The sequence below is a fragment of the Pseudorasbora parva genome, chromosome 10 (assembly GCF_024679245.1).
Source record: "Pseudorasbora parva isolate DD20220531a chromosome 10, ASM2467924v1, whole genome shotgun sequence".
NCBI lineage: Eukaryota > Metazoa > Chordata > Actinopteri > Cypriniformes > Gobionidae > Pseudorasbora > Pseudorasbora parva.
In genome coordinates, this window is record NC_090181.1 from 4,057,883 (window position 1) to 4,075,858 (window position 17,976).

Here is a 17,976-nt window from a genome sequence, read left to right on the forward strand (position 1 = left end):
TAAACCTGGTCTTCCTGTTTATAATAAAAGCTCTGCCCATTAACCTCAAGTGAAAAAATGAAATTAAAATATTTACCGAATAGTTTATTGTAGCAAAGTATTTATCATTGCTGAAAGGTACTGATGTAAATACTTTCAAGTGGAATCTTGTCAAATATTTATATGCATGAAAATGTGAGGCTGCTTACAATTTGAAGCTGACGTGATACAGAATGACCGTAACTCATTTTGCACGGCACAATATTTGTACAAACAGCAAATCAGAGTTGTTTATAACATGCTAAGGGGAATGTCTAAAATGCAATATATAAATATTAGTTGGTTCAAAAATAGTGGGAAACATAATTGCATTGAAGCCACAATGTGCATTGATGAAGATCTGTGTTGTAAAACCGCGCTAGTCTTGCTCATGCAGCATAACAGGCTTGATTTGATTGGCAGTTGTGGTAGATGTTAAAACCGTCTGCTGTTGAGCAGTCGCATCCGCGGAGCGTTTTCTTCTCTTATAGATGCTGCTGACTTTCCTCCTGAAATAGTTTCCCGTGCAGACATAGAGCGCCGGGTTCAGGCAGCTGTTTGAGAACGCCATGTATACAGAAAACTGGTGTCCAGTGTCTAGAAAGTCAGTCCACTTATCCTCATCCAACACTTTTAGATCACAGAGAAGGTCAATGAAAGTTACGAAGTGAAACGGACCCCAGCAGAAGAAGAACAACAGGGTGACGGTGCACACCAGGACGGTAGCCTTCCTGTCGTTTCTGTCCTCCCAATTACCGCTGTCTCTCCTTCGCTTCAGCGCGCGGAGGATGTTGAAACAGCAGAACGTGATGGTCAGGAACGGCACAGCGAAGCCCACCAGGTTTAGTTGAATAAGATGAGCCACTCTCCAACTTCTGCTGGGGTAATCCAGCGTGCATTCAACGGCTCGGTGAGCCGGAATATCTTTGAGTTTTCGCATGACGGCGGTCGGCGAACCCATTCCCACACCAAGCAGCCAAAGAACCACACAAATGAGTTTGGCGTAGCGCCTCCGCCGCAGCCATCTGGCCTTCATGGTCAAAACGAGCGCAAGGTAGCGGTCCACGTTCACCATGACCAGCATGTAGATGCTGGTGTACATGTTGACGTTGATGGACAGGTTGACCACCTTGCACATGAATTCCCCATAAGTCCACATGAAATAGTTCAGGATGTTCATGGCCCAAAAAGGCAGACAGACTAGTAGGATGAGGTCAGCCAGAGCCAGATTACCAAGGTAGATTTCTGGGACGGACCATCGGCTTCCCTGGAGCAAGAACACTAGCAATACGAAAGAATTCCCCAGAATTCCTGTCAAGCACACGATGAAGATGTACGGTGGGATAATGGAGTAGACTAGTTGCCAGTCTGTTGTGTTGAAAAAATCCATGTATGCTGGAGTGACGGACGCATTTGAAGGCAGAAGCGTCGCCATTGATACGAGCTGTTCTGGCTGCATCCTAGAAGATAAAAGAGCCACTGGATCATCATGAACTCACTGCACAAGACATCTTCTCAACTGCTCTTACTTTAGTCATTTATTAATATTATGCAATGTAAAAAACACATTCCATTACTGCCTTTAATCAGTTTGGCTCATTTCAAGTCATTTCAACATTTAAAACTTTTTTCTGTGCAAAATCGTTAACTATCGTTGCCAGCCACCGCCGATCAAGGTTTTTGATCATTTTCACAAAAATGTAATATCCCATAGAATATTTTGTATGAACATCTGAGCTTGCAATTTATCAAAAGAAAGAGCTGAAACAACAAAAATGTTTTATTCTAGCTTCATGGATTCCTTTTTTATCAACACTTAAATATGGGTAAATTTATTTTAAAAAAAGCAACATTTTGCACAAAAAGCTGAAAAAATCTATTTTATATTTTTTACAATTATTTTTTACAATTTTACAATTATTTATTATTTATTCTTATAAAACAAATATTTTTAATGATTGTGTCAATTATTATCTTTTTTTGTTTGGCAAACTGATTATTGTTTAATAATAACTTACATGAAAAACATTTAGTAAAAGTTTGTTTTTGTTTATAATGATAAGCCTGATCTAATACAATGATGTTCACATAATTATAAGTGTGACAAAATCATCCAAATACTTTTTGAAGCCACTTTAAATCATATATAATAGACAACCCTTACTTACCTTAACACCAGGGGTAACTTTCTTAGCGAGTGTTTTCCTGTTGGACTGATATTCCTCCCTTTATCCTCCCAGTCTTCTTGTTCTCACAGAGCGAATGCCCAGTAAGAGACGAAGAACAGCTCTGTCTATACAAGCACATTCCTCCACAGCCATGGAGCTCCTGCCGAGGCCCAATCTGTTTACACTCCAGACTCGTCTTCCCTAGCTGAACACACACACTATTAACACACTGAAGAGAGACAGATGAAGACTTCTGAGCAATGCAAACACAACGTCCGTCCGTGGGCCAAAACTCTGGATATTGTGCTTGATTTATTTGCGGATTGATTTCCTTTTTAGAAAGTATTACATACTTCACATAATACTAATAAAATAATATAATACTAAAATGACCGATTTGGCCAGTTGTGACGTCAAGCAGTTTGGCTTTATTATAATCTAGATTTATTATTCATGCAATTTTTATGAGATCATATATTAATTGAGAGATGGATGGACAGATAGACAGATGGATGGATGGACAGATAGACAGATAGATAAATGGACGGATAGATAAATAGATGGATGGATGACTGGATAGACATATAGATGGATAGACAGAAAGATAAATGATGGATTGATGGACAAATAGATAGACCGAAAGACAGATGAATGGACAGATAAACAGATTGACAGACGGATAGATAATTACTTGGATGGATGGATGGATGGATGGATGGACGGACAGATTGATAGATTGACGGATGGATAGATAAATAGATGGATGGACAGATAGATAGATGGACAAACAGATGGTCTAGACAGATGGACAGATAGGTTGATTGATCAATTTTTGGATGGATGGACGGACAAATAGATACATTGAGGTAGGGCTGGGCGATATGGCCCCCCAAAAAAATCCCCGATTTTTTTTAACCAAAAATTCGATTTACGATTTAAAATGATTTTTTCCCCCTCCTACTTAAAATCAATCTGGAGATGACAAAGAAATTGTTCAAAACAAGTTTTAACTTTATTTTGTTTAGGTAAAATTAAATATTTGCGGCTTGGTAGAAGTGCCTACCTGGGGTGCAAAACTTTCAGCATGTGAATAACCCGGACTATTCCACAGTATAAATGGGCACCATATCTTTTGCATTATACAGTATACATATCAAAGGTTTATGAATTGATATGCAGATAAAATTAACTTTTATTAACAACAGTAATGTGCAAAAAAAGTATAGGGAAAATTTAAATGTTATGCTCTTATTAAATATAGATTAGCATTGTTTTTCAATAGTCTCACACTGAACTGATCGACAGCTTCAGTGATTATTAAAGGAGCTCTTTACTTTACTGTAATTTAGTCACAATTTGAAGAAAAGTTTAGTTTTTCCTGAGACTGTGACTTCGTACTTTTCTCCATACATTAGGGAGTGGAAATCGCTAATAAATCAATAAGTGCTCTTCTGCTGGTTATAGTGGTGGGCATTTCATATCTTTTTTAAAATAAAAATGCTACAAAATGGATTACACATTTAAAAAAAAATAAACTAAAAAAAACATTTCACTATTTCTTTCACAAGACCCCCTTTAAACTTTTAGTTTTACAAACCATCACATTAAAAATAACATTACAGTCGGATATCTAGAGCTTTGAAGTGCTGGAAATAAGTGTGAAGCTCTTGAAAACCATTGGAAAGTGCTTGAATTTTAATCTCAAAAGGTTGTACGAATCCTGAGATAAATAATGACAACAACAACATTAAATCCATGTGGTTTTACTACAGTAAATCATGGTGAATGTTGGTGATTTGTGACTGAAACCCCTGACCTTCGCTCAGCTCTGTTTGATCTCATCTGATATCTGTGGTTTATAACAGAATTGTGCGCCGACCGCTTCCACTAGATCACAGTAGCGATGGTGTGTTGATTTAAACGGTCTCTCACTGGATCACCAGCGCTGCAGTGTATCGTGTCTGTCACGAGATTGGCCCGTGTGTGAGCTCGCGCTGCGTTCGTGTCAGCGCAGCTTTAAATGAGTAGGCTATAGCGCCTAGCGCGGTTCCGTTCAGACTTCAAACACACTTTGCAGCGGGGTATTGTTAATTGTTCTGTAAAAAACTGAATGTTGACGCTATCCTTGTTGTTTGTGTACCTCTGTGGCAAACGCGCGCGGGGAGTGCTGAGCCATTACGGGAGCCCATGGGAGCGTTGGCGGATTTTAAAGAGAAAACCGATTTTCATTCACAAAAATCGTCGTAAACTAAAAACTCGAATTAATCCATAAAATCGATTTATCGCCCAGCCCTACATTGAGGTATGCATGGATGGATGGATGGATGGATAGATAGATAGATAGATATTTTGATTGATTGGTTGGTTGATTGATTGACGGATTGATTGATTGGTTGGTTGGTTGATTGATTGATTGATTGATTGATTGATTGATTGATTGATTGATTGATTGATTGACAGAAAGGCAGGTGGATGGACAGACATACATAGATGAGTAGATAGATGTATAGATGGACGGATAGATAATAGGATGGATGGATTGATAGTGGATTTTGTGTTTTATAGAAAGATAGAGTGGTAAAAGGTTTCATCTGCTCTACCCTTTAAAATCCACTTGTGATGCCAGACTTCTACCAGCAGAGGTCAGTGTGAGACCTGCTCAAGATCTGCTTCTGCTGTGTGAGTGTGTGTGTAAATTCATCAGAGATTAATTTGGCACAAATGCCACTGAAAGTGTCAAAATGGCTCACACAATTAAAGTGTCATGGCCAAAATATACCTTTTATGATTTCTTTGTAATCTGTGTTATGGGGTTTAGTGCTTCTGTAGACTATAGTGACCTGAAACTGTCAGATTAACTCAGTATTCACAAAAACCTACAGTGTGAAGATTAATGAAGTGATGCTGCAGAAGACCTGAATAGGCCTTTTGTATATAATAACTAACATACTAACATATTATGACACATGCAAGATAAAAAATGTAAGACTGAAATCTGAATATAAGTGAATTGGAGTTTACTGAGCCTCATGAACACAGTTGTTTTATTTCTTAAAGTTAAAGTGGTAGTTCAACTATTTAACACACTCTTCATGACTGTTCAGATGCTCTCACTGAGGAAGCTGGACTGAATTTATAAAAGTTAGCAGGCACAATTACTGAAGTTGAGTAAACTTAAATGCTTTGCAACTGGTCTCTTCATTTTATTAAGATAACTTTGTTTACCGTGTCAGAGGCGAGTGTTTAATGCGAAGCTGAAGTGGATTTTAATGAGGGAAACTGATTCAGAATGAGAAGTTTACTGAAGGTATTTGATATGTTTATATTTTTAGATAATAAATATGGCCACAAAAAGGTAAAAACACCTCTGGGCATCAATTCCAGGGTTCATACAAATGCTTTCAAGCACTGGAAATGCAGCCAAGAGATGTTATTTTTAAAGGCAGAGGCTTTTTTTAAAAGACTATGATGAATTTATACCACTCATTTCTCAAAATATATGCTTTATTTGAGGGAATGCTGACAGATTACAGCACACCCTCCCACCCGCAATCGTGGCGGTCCCACTGCGGTGTGTGTTACCGACCGCAGTCTTCTTGAAAACATGGCACTGAGGTAACACTGGGAAAACACTGTTTAGGAGGGTGTTATTTATAGATGCACAAAGAGAAGCGGATGAAAGAGTCATTACTGGAAAGTCTGTCGCACATTCTTTAATTTGACCAACTAGTCATTTTCTGACCCTGGAAACAAACGCTGGAAACAGACACATCATTGCTTGTCTGTCTGTCTGATATTTTACATGCACTGCACAGGCAAAACGTATCACAGTATTACATAAAGATAACACTGCTTTTAAAAAGTAGCATCTGCATTTATACATTTCGCCACATTTTTCTGATATTTAATGGAATTTTGGTCATTTTAGGTTCCAATTCTCATTATTAACTAACTTTTGCCTCAGTAAACTCCTAATCACTGCTTATAATAGTTGTTAAAGGGGTACTTCAGTGCTGGGAAGATGAATCTGTATTTAAACTGGGTCATTAATGTAGTAGAAATGTGAAATTATTTTTGAATTTGGTGCCTTCTAGACTGAGAAAAGACAGAGAATGTATTTTTGTCTCATGGGGATGAAAGACTACAATTCCCAGAATGCTTCGCTGCCCTGTGAGGCCACTCCCAAAGCCACCGGGACTGGATTACAGAGACTGAGTTGGAGAAGACACTACAATTAAAAACTGAGCGTGTCTGTTCAATATAATGAGTGAGTCACCGCGCGAGTATCACAGCACTGAGCACTAACTGCACGAGTGAGATAAATGAGCTGATGAGCTCACGTGATGAGAGCTGAGGTAATCGCGACTACACTCACGGCATACATCCACAACGCAAGTTCAGTCTGGGGCGTTTCAGTTCATGCCTTTGCAAGCTTAACTTTCATAGAAATTAATTTGAGAAGTTAAAACACTTAAATTGCTCACCATAGCTCCGTTTAAATGAGTGCCTGTAGCTGCGAGCTGAGCTCTGAGTGTGATCTCCATCCCTCATGCGTGGGTTCAAAACATGCGGAAATGGCTACCTCTGCTGGCTGTAGTCTTTAGCCTCTGGCCAACAATTCCTCCTATGATGCAAATATCATCATTTTGCATCATAGGAGGAATTTTTCCAGAAATAAAATGCATAAATCTCTTGTCTCAGGGGGATATGAGGGGGGAAAGCACAATCATTTGATTATACTCCAGGGTTTCTACTGATACAAAGCCATATGCTAATCGCTGAAGTAACCCTTTAAGTTTAGGTGTTGAGTAGATGAAGGAATGTAGAATATGATCATGCAGAATATGTGCTTTATAAATGCTCATAAACAGACAATATCCTAGTAAATATGCATGATAATAAGCAAGATTATAGCACGAATTGGACCCTTAACTAAAGTGTTTTAGCATCCTGCAGCATTAAAGAAACGGACTACGTTTTAAAAATAAATCACACCACATACATCAGAACTGACATATTTAACAAACATTTGACTATTATGAACATTGTATACATAATGGTCTTAATATGTTGTGAAGGTCTTTAAGGTTGATGAGAGCTGTGATCTTGTTGAATGCGTTTTCTTCTCTGTAAAGCCTGGAATACACAAGATGACTTTTGCTCAGATTTTTGTCCTGATTTGCAGTCAATTGGGCAATTGGATTTACAGAAAACAGATTTGACCCATTTGTGGACAATTTTTTCTGAATGGTTTCATGCGTATAGTCATGTTAATAGTGTCCTATGTGAACATGTTCTGCATATATTTTCCCCAGGTTTTAGTTTTATTCTTGAGAATCGTATTTGAATGTGTGGCAGCTATAGTTGCCGGTGGGCAAATATGTTGTGTACACCCCTTCAAAGTCAAATTTGAATAGGAGGAGATAATTTGGCATAAAACTAAAAATAACTGCTTTCAACAGATCAATCTTTATTCATAAACATATTTATTATGTATAAAAGTTGGACATTTGATGCAACCTCAAAAAAGCTGAATCTATTATGAAAACAACACAACAAATAAAGTCTTAAAGTGTTGGAACACAGTGCAGAACAGTGCAACCATTCAGTTGCCCCAACAGGGCATTATGCATCAAAAGTTATATGAAAATAAATAAATAGAATGACGAAAAAATTACATCTAGAGTATATAACAACAAAATAAATAAAAATAGTCCCATAATATTAAATGGCTGACTGGTGTCATATAATAATGTAAACGTAAACTCATTACTTGTCTGAATTTCCACATTATAAGGGAATCGTAAGCAACTTGTCATAACAAGAATTAGGGTCCTTAGAATGAAACGCATCGATTCCAAACTGGATGGATCGTGGAGGGTCCTCAATTTAGCCCTTACAAGACATACTATCCTAAAATATGATATTTTCCTCTATCGAATCAAAGTCTACTGTACAGTAGTGATGTCAGTTAAAGGTAGGGATGCACTGAAATGAAATGCTTAGCCGAAGGCCGAATACCGAACGCGGTGTTTCACATTTTTTTCCATTTATTTGGCAATTTTTTTACCATTACAATAATTAAATAGTAAAAATTTGCTTTTTACTATTTTGTGTTGCTTTTCAGAGAAATAAATCAAAAAACAAAAATACAATTTCAAATGTGCATTGAATAGTGCAAACAATGTGGATGAACCCACACTTAAAGGGTTAAGTTTTGTTTTTTAGGTGGGATATTATGAAAGCAAAAAGCACTAAACAAGACCAAAAACCTTGATTTATTAACCTCTTAACACAGTATACCCCATTTCCCCATTATATCTACTTACAAGTCATTTGCCCACCAGCAAGCTGCTATAGATATGTTGTAAGATTTATTTTGTTTGGATAATTATAGAGAGCTTCATGATTATGTAGATTATATATATATATATATATATATATATATATATATATATATATATATATATATATATATATATATATATATATATATATATATATATATATATATATATATATATATATATAAATGTCAACAAAAAATACTTATTAGTAACATGAAAATAACCTTCCTTTGGGAGGGTTTGTCTTATGCTTCCTGGAAGTAGAGGTAGGAAGTTGGCAGCCTCATGTGACAGGAAGGAAGTTAATACCTTTTTTTCCCCTTTGAAATCCTAAATCCTTTATTTGGTTGTTTGCTTATGTGTTATTGAGATATAAAACATCAATTATATCTTGAAAAATACTTACAAAAGGAAAATGACAACTATAGTTGCCGGTGTGATTAAATGGATTAAAGGGAGGGTGAAACACTCAGTTTCAGTCAATCTCATGTCAATCTTGAGTACCTATAGAGTAGTATTGCATCCTTCATATCTCCGAAAAGTCTTTAGTTTTATCATATTTATAAAAGAAATATAGGCTGTACCGAGTCTTTCCGGAAAAAACCGAGCGCCTGGAGGCGTATCGTGTGGGCGGAGCTAAAGAATGACAAGCGCGCACAAAGCGGTGACGTCCTCAAGCGTGGAGAAACCCATCTATCTCAGCTAATACAGATAATGATCCACAATCAAATCTGAGGGAGAAATAAATTGAACAGGAGAAACGGCAACAGCAGGACGTCCGTCTCTGTGGTATGGACTGTATTTAATGGCCTCTCCACATTTCTGTGTGTTTACTCGCAGAGTATGAGGACATGATTCGGTTTATGGACTATTGTATGCGACTAGACCTTAGAAGTAGCAAGCAAAATGGTTTTGCACGTCAGAATACTCTAACGTTATACAGAGAACAACAATGGAGCAACCGTTAGCGCATTTGAATGACGAAGCACGCGATCGTGTCGTTTACTGATGTTTACTCATGCGACGGTAGCCAATAGCAGAGACATTTGAAGCAGTTTAAGTTAACTCACCGTCGAAGCTTTATCGCTGGGACCGCTCCGTCAGAAACACACTTCTTTGGTATGATTTGGTAAAGTCCTGTGACAGCAGTGGCGTGTAAATCCATTTTGAGACGCAACTGAAACGATGTTGTCAAGCTTCCCGTCATTTCTGCGTTCAAATCGGTTCAAATGCAGCGCTGCCTTCCCGGAATGCTGTGCTGAAGAGTTGAAGTCGCTCGACGTCACCCATAGGAATAAAGTGGAGCGCGGCGCCGTTCACGGACGACTGGATCTGCAGCTGAGAGACTGTTTACAGCGTGCTCTAGTCACGCGCGCGCGGACCCTACCGGGAGAAGAGCCCGTACGGCCCATACAAGGACCTTCCGCTCTTATTAACGTCAAATAGACCCATACTCGAAAAAAACTCGCAGAAACTTGTGAGAAACCGGAAGGAGTATTTTTGACACAGAAATACTCCATCAAACGTCCAACATTAGTTTTTGAAACTTTGTCTATGTTTAGGATGGGAATCCAAGTCTTTAACAGTGTAAAAAGCTCAGTATGCATGAAACAGCATTTCACCCCCCCTTTAACAGATAATCGCAGAGTGTATGAAGGGCACAATGTTTTTAGCTTCAGACTTCCATCCAGTCTGAGAATATTAAAACATGATTGATATTTTGAGATGATTTTAAAACACCCATTATAGTGTATGACCTGTCACTACTAAAACCAAAGCTGTCCATTATCTTACCAGTATTGCAATAATAAATAAAACAAATACAATAACAATACAAAAGTCAATTAACAGATGTAACAAATTACCACACAGGTTTCCCCACCCAAGATTGTACCTAACCTACGACTCTCAACTCTAACTAGTCTACTTAAACAAGACTGTTACTAACCCACGACTCTAACCTCTAACTAGTCTAATCACCCATGACTGTAACTAACCCAAGACTCTAACCTCTAACTAGTCTAATCACCCATGACTGTAACTAACCCACGACTCTAACCTCTAACTAGTCTAATCACCCATAACTGTAACTAACCCACGACTCTAAAATCTAACTAGTCTAATCACCCATAACTGTAACTAACCCACGACTCTAAAATCTAACTAACTAGTCTAATCACCCATGACTGTAACTAACCCACGACTCTAACCTCTAACTAGTCTAATCACCCATAACTGTAACTAACCCACGACTCTAACATCTAACTAACTAGTCTAATCACCCATGACTGTAACTAACCCACGACTCTAACATCTAACTAGTCTAATCACCCATAACTGTAACTAACCCACGACTCTAACATCTAACTAGTCTAATCACCCATGACTGTAACTAACCCACTACTCTAACCTCTAACTAGTCTAATCACCCATGACTGTAACTAACCCACTACTCTAACATCTAACTAGTCTAATCACCCATAACTGTAACTAACCCACGACACTAGTCTAATCACCCATGACTGTAACTAACCCACGACACTAGTCTAATCACCCATGACTGTAACTAACCCACGACTCTAACCTCTAACTAGTTTACCATACCAAGACTGTAACTAACCCAAGACTCTAACCTCTAACTTGTCTAATCACCCATGACTGCAACTAACCCACGACTCTAACATCTAACTAGTCTAATCACCCATGACTGTAACTAACCCACTACTCTAACCTCTAACTAGTCTAATCACCCATGACTGTAACTAACCCACAACTCTAACCTCTAACTAGTCTAATCACCCATGACTGTAACTAACCCACTACTCTAACCTCTAACTAGTCTAATCACCCATGACTGTAACTAACCCACGACTCTAACCTCTAACTAGTCTAATCACCCATGACTGTAACTAACCCACGACTCTAACATCTAACTAGTCTAATCACCCATGACTGTAACTAACCCACGACTCTAACCCCTAACTAGTCTAATCACCCATGACTGTAACTAACCCACGACTCTAACCTCTAACTAGTCTAATCACCCATGACTGTAACTAACCCACTACTCTAACATCTAACTAGTCTAATCACCCATGACTGTAACTAACCCACGACTCTAACATCTAACTAGTCTAATCACCCATGACTGTAACTAACCCACGACTCTAACCTCTAACTAGTCTAATCACCCATGACTGTAACTAACCCACTACTCTAACATCTAACTAGTCTAATCACCCATAACTGTAACTAACCCACTACTCTAATATCTAACTAGTCTAATCACCCATAACTGTAACTAACCCACCACTCTAACCTCTAACTAGTCTAATCACCCATAACTGTAACTAACCCACTACTCTAACATCTAACTAGTCTAATCACCCATAACTGTAACTAACCCACTACTCTAACATCTAACTAGTCTAATCACCCATGACTGTAACTAACCCACGACTCTAACATCTAACTAGTCTAATCACCCATGACTGTAACTAACCCACGACTCTAATCTCTAACTAGTCTAATCACCCATGACTGTAACTAACCCATGACTCTAACATCTAACTAGTCTAATCACCCATGACTGTAACTAACCCATGTCTCTAACATCTAACTAACTAGTCTAATCACCCATGACTGTAACTAACCCACGACTCTAACATCTAACTAGTCTAATCACCCATGACTGTAACTAACCCACGACTCTAACATCTAACTAGTCTAATCACCCATGACTGTAACTAACCCACTACTCTAACATCTAACTAGTCTAATCACCCATAACTGTAACTAACCCACTACTCTAACATCTAACTAGTCTAATCACCCATAACTGTAACTAACCCACTACTCTAACATCTAACTAGTCTAATCACCCATGACTGTAACTAACCCACTACTCTAACATCTAACTAGTCTAATCACCCATGACTGTAACTAACCCACGACTCTAACATCTAACTAGTCTAATCACCCATGACTGTAACTAACCCACGACTCTAACATCTAACTAGTCTAATCACCCATGACTGTAACTAACCCACGACTCTAACATCTAACTAGTCTAATCACCCATGACTGTAACTAACCCACGACTCTAACATCTAACTAGTCTAATCACCCATGACTGTAACTAACCCACAACTCTGCAGAGATCATCATCTGTCTTTATTTGTCTAAAATTTTAAATATGTATCACACAGACAAAAATTTACGACGTGAATAATGAAAAATGACTAATGAAAAATGTACACCTTCTAAAATGAGTAATCACATTACCTGGAAAAAGGTGTATGATTTACTTAAACAAATTTCACTCAAAAACTGCTACATTTACAAATAATTACAAAGACATGTGAAATTTTGAAGTAGAAGAACTTAGTACATACTTCAATAATGGTTTATTTACATCTTATAATTTTTGTACAGTATACATAAAAAACTGACATTAAACAAACACTATAAATTATAATTACCTATGAACATTGTTGGGTCTTAATATGTTGTGAAGGTCTTTAAGGTTGATGAGAGCTGTGATCTCGTTGAACCGTTTGCCGAATCAGCTTTCCTCTCTGTGAGTTGCTTTATCAGCTCTTTGACTTTCTTCCTGAAGTTCTTGCCCACGATCACGTAAAGTATCGGGTTCAGCACGCTGTTGCTCAAAGCCAAGTATGTAAATATCTGATTGGAGACATCAAGACCGCTTTCAAAGTCGCATCCGCCAAGGACGCCGAAGCGCATCAGGATATCCATGAGGGTCACGAAGTGGAAAGGCACCCAACACACGAGAAACGCCATCAGCACAACCAGCACCAGGATGGTGGCTTTCCTTTCCGTGTTTTCCGCATTAAAGCGGTCAAGGACTTGCTCCTTCAGGGCTCGGATGATCTTCAGTGTGCAGTAGGTGATCACCAAAAATGGGATGATGAAGCCGAGCAAAATGAGAAGGATGTCGCAAACAAGGCCGACATTGGGACTGGGATAGTCCAGAATACAAGCCGTGACGTTCAGCTCTGGGATGAATTTAGTATCCCGGAAATGAAGTGTTGGGATGTTGAGTATTAATCCGAAGCACCAAACGGCGATGCAGTTGAGCTTGGCGCATCGTGGTCGTCTCATTCTACCGCGCGACAGGGCATGAACGAGTGCGACGTATCGATCGGCGCTGACCAACACTAGTAAGTAAATACTGCAAAACATGTTCATTCTGATGCCTGCGTTGACCAAACGGCACATAACCGACCCAAATCGCCAATCAAAGCCATTGGCGATGTTGATCGCCCAGAACGGCAGACACAAAACCAACAGGAGGTCGGCGGCCGCCAGGTTCCCGAGGTAGATCTCCGCCACCGTACATGCTTTCTTATGCAGGCCGAAGACTAGCAGGACGAAGACGTTTCCCAGAATTCCCAGCACGCAGATGACGAACATGTAAGCAGGCTGCATGATGTACAGCCAGTCCCACACTTCCCAATGCGGACACTGGGTGTCATTGGTGAGGTTGTTCCTGGAGACGGTCTCAGGCATTGTATAAAGGATTGACATTGTTGTTGCTTTTATGTCGTGTTGCATGTTTCTGTGAAGAGAACAGATGTTAAGCATCAGTTTTTACTTTAAATTGCACAATCTGTGATACACTACCATTCAAAAGTAAAAATAAATGATCGTTTTATTCATCAGGGATGCATTAAATTGACCTTTCACGAGTTCACACTTACATCAAATTAAATAGAGTAAAGATAATGCGTATTTGGCGTGCTGTTCAGGGGAGGGCTCCGGGCTCTGAATTTTTTGCCCGAACCCAGAGTATCCCCCTGTGATCAAGATACTCTATAACTAGACTGTAATGTTTTATAAATTGTGTTGACATCTGATGAGAGTTTATTAAATTAAAGTGAGGAGATGGGGTGGTGGAGGGATGTTAAAATAAAAATGGTCAACGAGAGGAGGTAAATCTGTTGTAAAAGTACACCTCTTATCGTTGATTAGATTGATTATCTCACCATGCTCCACTTGTGTTTAATTAGGTTTAATTATCTGACGTGCTCCACTTGTTTAAATAGGTTACGTTATCTGACATGCTCCCCTTGTTAATTAGGTTTGATTAGCTGACGGCTCGTTGTTTAATTGGTTTAATTATCTGAATGTGCTCCTCCCGAAATTAGTTAATAAAACTTCACTAGGTGAGAGTAAAGACATACAGATTCTACGTCAAATAAATTTTGTTCTTTTGAATGTTCTATTCATCAAAAAGGGGGGAATGGCTTCCACAAAAAATGTGACCCGCGCTAGCAAAATGAGTCGGACGATCATGGCTAATTACGAGCTACGGGTAAAATAGGTGAAAATGGTCAATTTTGGTAGAATTTGAGGTTTTCACAAAAAGGAGTCTATTAAACCCCCACCTAGCGATCCTACTGCTCCAAATAGCAATTAAACATCTAAAAGTATCTTTTTTTTTAGAGATGCACGATTTCCGTTTTTTGTGTGAGAGTGTGACCAGCCGATATCGATTTTAGTCTATTCTGTCTAATTGATCAAGAGCAGAGAATGAATTTCTTTAAAAAAAAAATTAATTTCTTTGTGTATATTTGAGCGTTTAAGTGCGGTAAGACACTCATTTTGTTACTTGTGACTAGGGCTGAACAATATGGACAAAATTTCATATCTCGATTTTCATGCCAGATATCTCGATATTGATACAATATGATATCACTACGTGTTCGGTGAAAACCAAGCATTTCTCACATAAGTACTAAAAAAAACAATACATTTAGAGTTTGTAAAATACACACTGATGTCTGAAGAGGTGATAATAATCCTTTCCATTATAATTCGACATGTTTTATTCATATCAGACACACATTGTGGAAGTAACTTCAATGTTTACTCTTTTCTATTCCCAGTTCACCAGCCACTTACTTTTAAGTATTTTGGGAGAAGACTGTTGTGCTATTCTTTGAAACGACAGAAGGCGGCTCGAAGTAATTGTTCTATAAAATAACAGGAAAAAGCGTCGAGAAGAAGTGGGCTAATGTAGGCTACACAGGTGATGATATTTATTTTAGTACTTTTCACCAAAAACCACACTACAAAAAAAACGTGTAAAACTCGTGTAGAAAAAGGCTTGATATTATTACTTGTGACATGAGAACAAAATATGCACTAAATTAACGGTCTCTTAAATATTTCCTTATTTCACTAAACTGTAGTGTCGTGATTTATTTATTTATTTGATTAAACATGGATCTTTATTTAAAATGGGTTATTTCTGCTTTTGTAGGCTCATTTAGTAAATATAAGCACCTTATTTGTGTGGAAACTTGGGGCCGGTGTGATGAGACGTCATGCTCGGCTAGATTTGCCGAGGGAGCTGCGCGCGGAGTTACAAAAAATGTGCTGCACACCGGCAGGCGAAAAGGGGTCTTGCGGACCCAACGCGCATGACCGCCCCCTCCACATTGACGTCATTTTTGCTGCGCTTACCCTCGTGCTCATGCGGACGCTTTGAGTATGAACAAGGCTTAACACGGCGGCGCCCATCGCGCATACAGCTCAACTAACGCAATCATTACAAAGGTGTTTAAACAACAATATACTTCCACTTGCATGTATTTGACAATCGGAATATCAGATATTTCATGCCACAGCGCTCATCATTCATTCAGCGCTGTTGCTGCTGCGGTGTGTCACGTGACAAGCAATGACGCGTCACCATGTTAACGCCGCCCCCTCTCACATTATAGTTCCACGTCCCTGGTAAGTGTGTGCACTGGCTTTAGCGGTGCATTCAAGGGCACTCGTAAAACTGATGTTTGTTGTGACTGCCAGAGTTGTATGCAGAGCGAGCGCGGAGAGGGGATATCTATATCGTCGATATCGTTGCTTTTTCGATAGTAATATCTTGAAAGTTCATATCTAGATATAGATATGACAACGATATATCGTTCAGCCCTACTTGTGACTCACTAGCTGTTTGAGAATTTAGGGCCCTATGAAATACACTTTATTTTTTTTCTCAAATTACATTTTATTTCTTTCCAAATTACGTTTTATTTCATTTAATTTTTTCTTTATTCCATTTTAATGATTTAATCAAAAATGTAAACTTTATTTCCAATAACAGGACCCTGTTTTTATTCTCTTTCCAGAGATAGTGATGCGTATTTTAGTTTTTCTGTTAATCAAATCAAGACATAAAACATACATTTTATTTTTATTCAAATTTAATTTACATAAACCCTTACATTTTTGGTCAAATTAAAAACATGGAAGAAAAAACGTGATTTGTTCCTTTGAAAAGTGTTAATAATTATTGTATTGTTGTTATTATTATTAGTAGTTGTAAATGAAGTATACATTATACTGTACAATAGTAATATATTTCTATCACAAGTTAAACCAAATTTTCCCAAACTTTTATTTTGACTTGTTGCCGTGAAGATCTTGAGTATCTGTGTGTATATGATATGACAGTTTTTCTCAAATTAAACCGTAAAATGCTCATAAAGTAACTCTTAGAGTGGCTCTGGAGATGAAGTTCATGTAGTAATTTAGAAACACCGCTTTCTTCTTTGTGTGTGTATTTATGTGTGTATTGTGTGTGTATTTCTCAGTGGAATGAGTCTGAAACAATGCCATGTGATTTTCAAACTCGTGCTGATGTGCAAACATGGTCTTACACTGACTGACCGATCTGAAGCGTCCGCATAAAAACGCCTCAGGCAATGAGCGATCCCGATACACACACATACACAGAACTACATTATTTCACAATATCTTTCTTGGCATATTGGTTTGTGAGTTCATACAAACATTATCTGTTATGTCTTAACTGAACATTTGGTTAACTGTCGTGGGGCAAACATCTGATGTGCAACTTTATATTAGATCTGTGCATTACAGTAGGTCTTTATAGATAACAATTATAACAATTGTAATATCATGTAAAAAAAGTTGAATATATATATTTTCCTATAGATATTTGGTTTTGACTTGGTGTGCTTCACATTTGGGGATATTATCGTGGATTTTAAGTAGAGCTGGATATCTTTTTTTTTTTTTTTACGATACCGGTGCCAAACCGATGCTTTTAAAATGGTACCGATGCCTAAACCGATATTTTAAAAAACACACACAACCACAGTGGATAACAACAAAGAATGGCTTTTTTGTTATTTAAATTGAACAATTTATTAAACGTTTAAATTATACTTAAATATATATAAATATAAATAGATACAAAACGCAATGTACTTCACAAATTCACAGTAAAACCATACCTAACTACAATAGACCCAATTTAACACTAAATAACAGAAGCAGTACTAATAACACTTCTGATACTTCTCTAATGACACAGCAGCCACAATAGTGCTGTATAGCAGCTGTATCGGTTTTATTTATTTTTCTTTTTTATTCAAAATATTCACAAACTT

At 38.0% G+C, this 17,976-nt stretch overlaps 2 protein-coding genes and 1 long non-coding RNA gene across 3 annotated transcripts in view; 1 reads left to right on the plus strand and 2 right to left on the minus strand.

The window, feature by feature from the left end:
• Positions 1-17,976, plus strand: part of LOC137090506 (uncharacterized) — a 178,209-nt gene that overhangs the window by 39,243 nt on the left and 120,990 nt on the right. The gene's annotated exons all lie outside the window — the stretch shown is intronic.
• On the minus strand, positions 186-2,364 carry bdkrb1 (bradykinin receptor B1). Its single transcript, XM_067454464.1, has 2 exons — positions 2,187-2,364; positions 186-1,478 (listed from the first exon to the last, which is right to left on the minus strand). The coding sequence occupies exon 2, from the start codon at positions 1,475-1,477 to the stop codon at positions 398-400; it is 1,080 nt and encodes a 359-aa protein (XP_067310565.1). The 5' UTR covers position 1,478; positions 2,187-2,364; the 3' UTR covers positions 186-397.
• Positions 2,286-14,098, minus strand: bdkrb2 (bradykinin receptor B2). The gene is made up of 2 exons (XM_067454465.1): positions 13,015-14,098; positions 2,286-2,391 (listed from the first exon to the last, which is right to left on the minus strand). Exon 1 carries the CDS (start codon positions 14,081-14,083, stop codon positions 13,034-13,036), a length of 1,050 nt encoding a protein of 349 aa, XP_067310566.1. The 5' UTR covers positions 14,084-14,098; the 3' UTR covers positions 2,286-2,391; positions 13,015-13,033.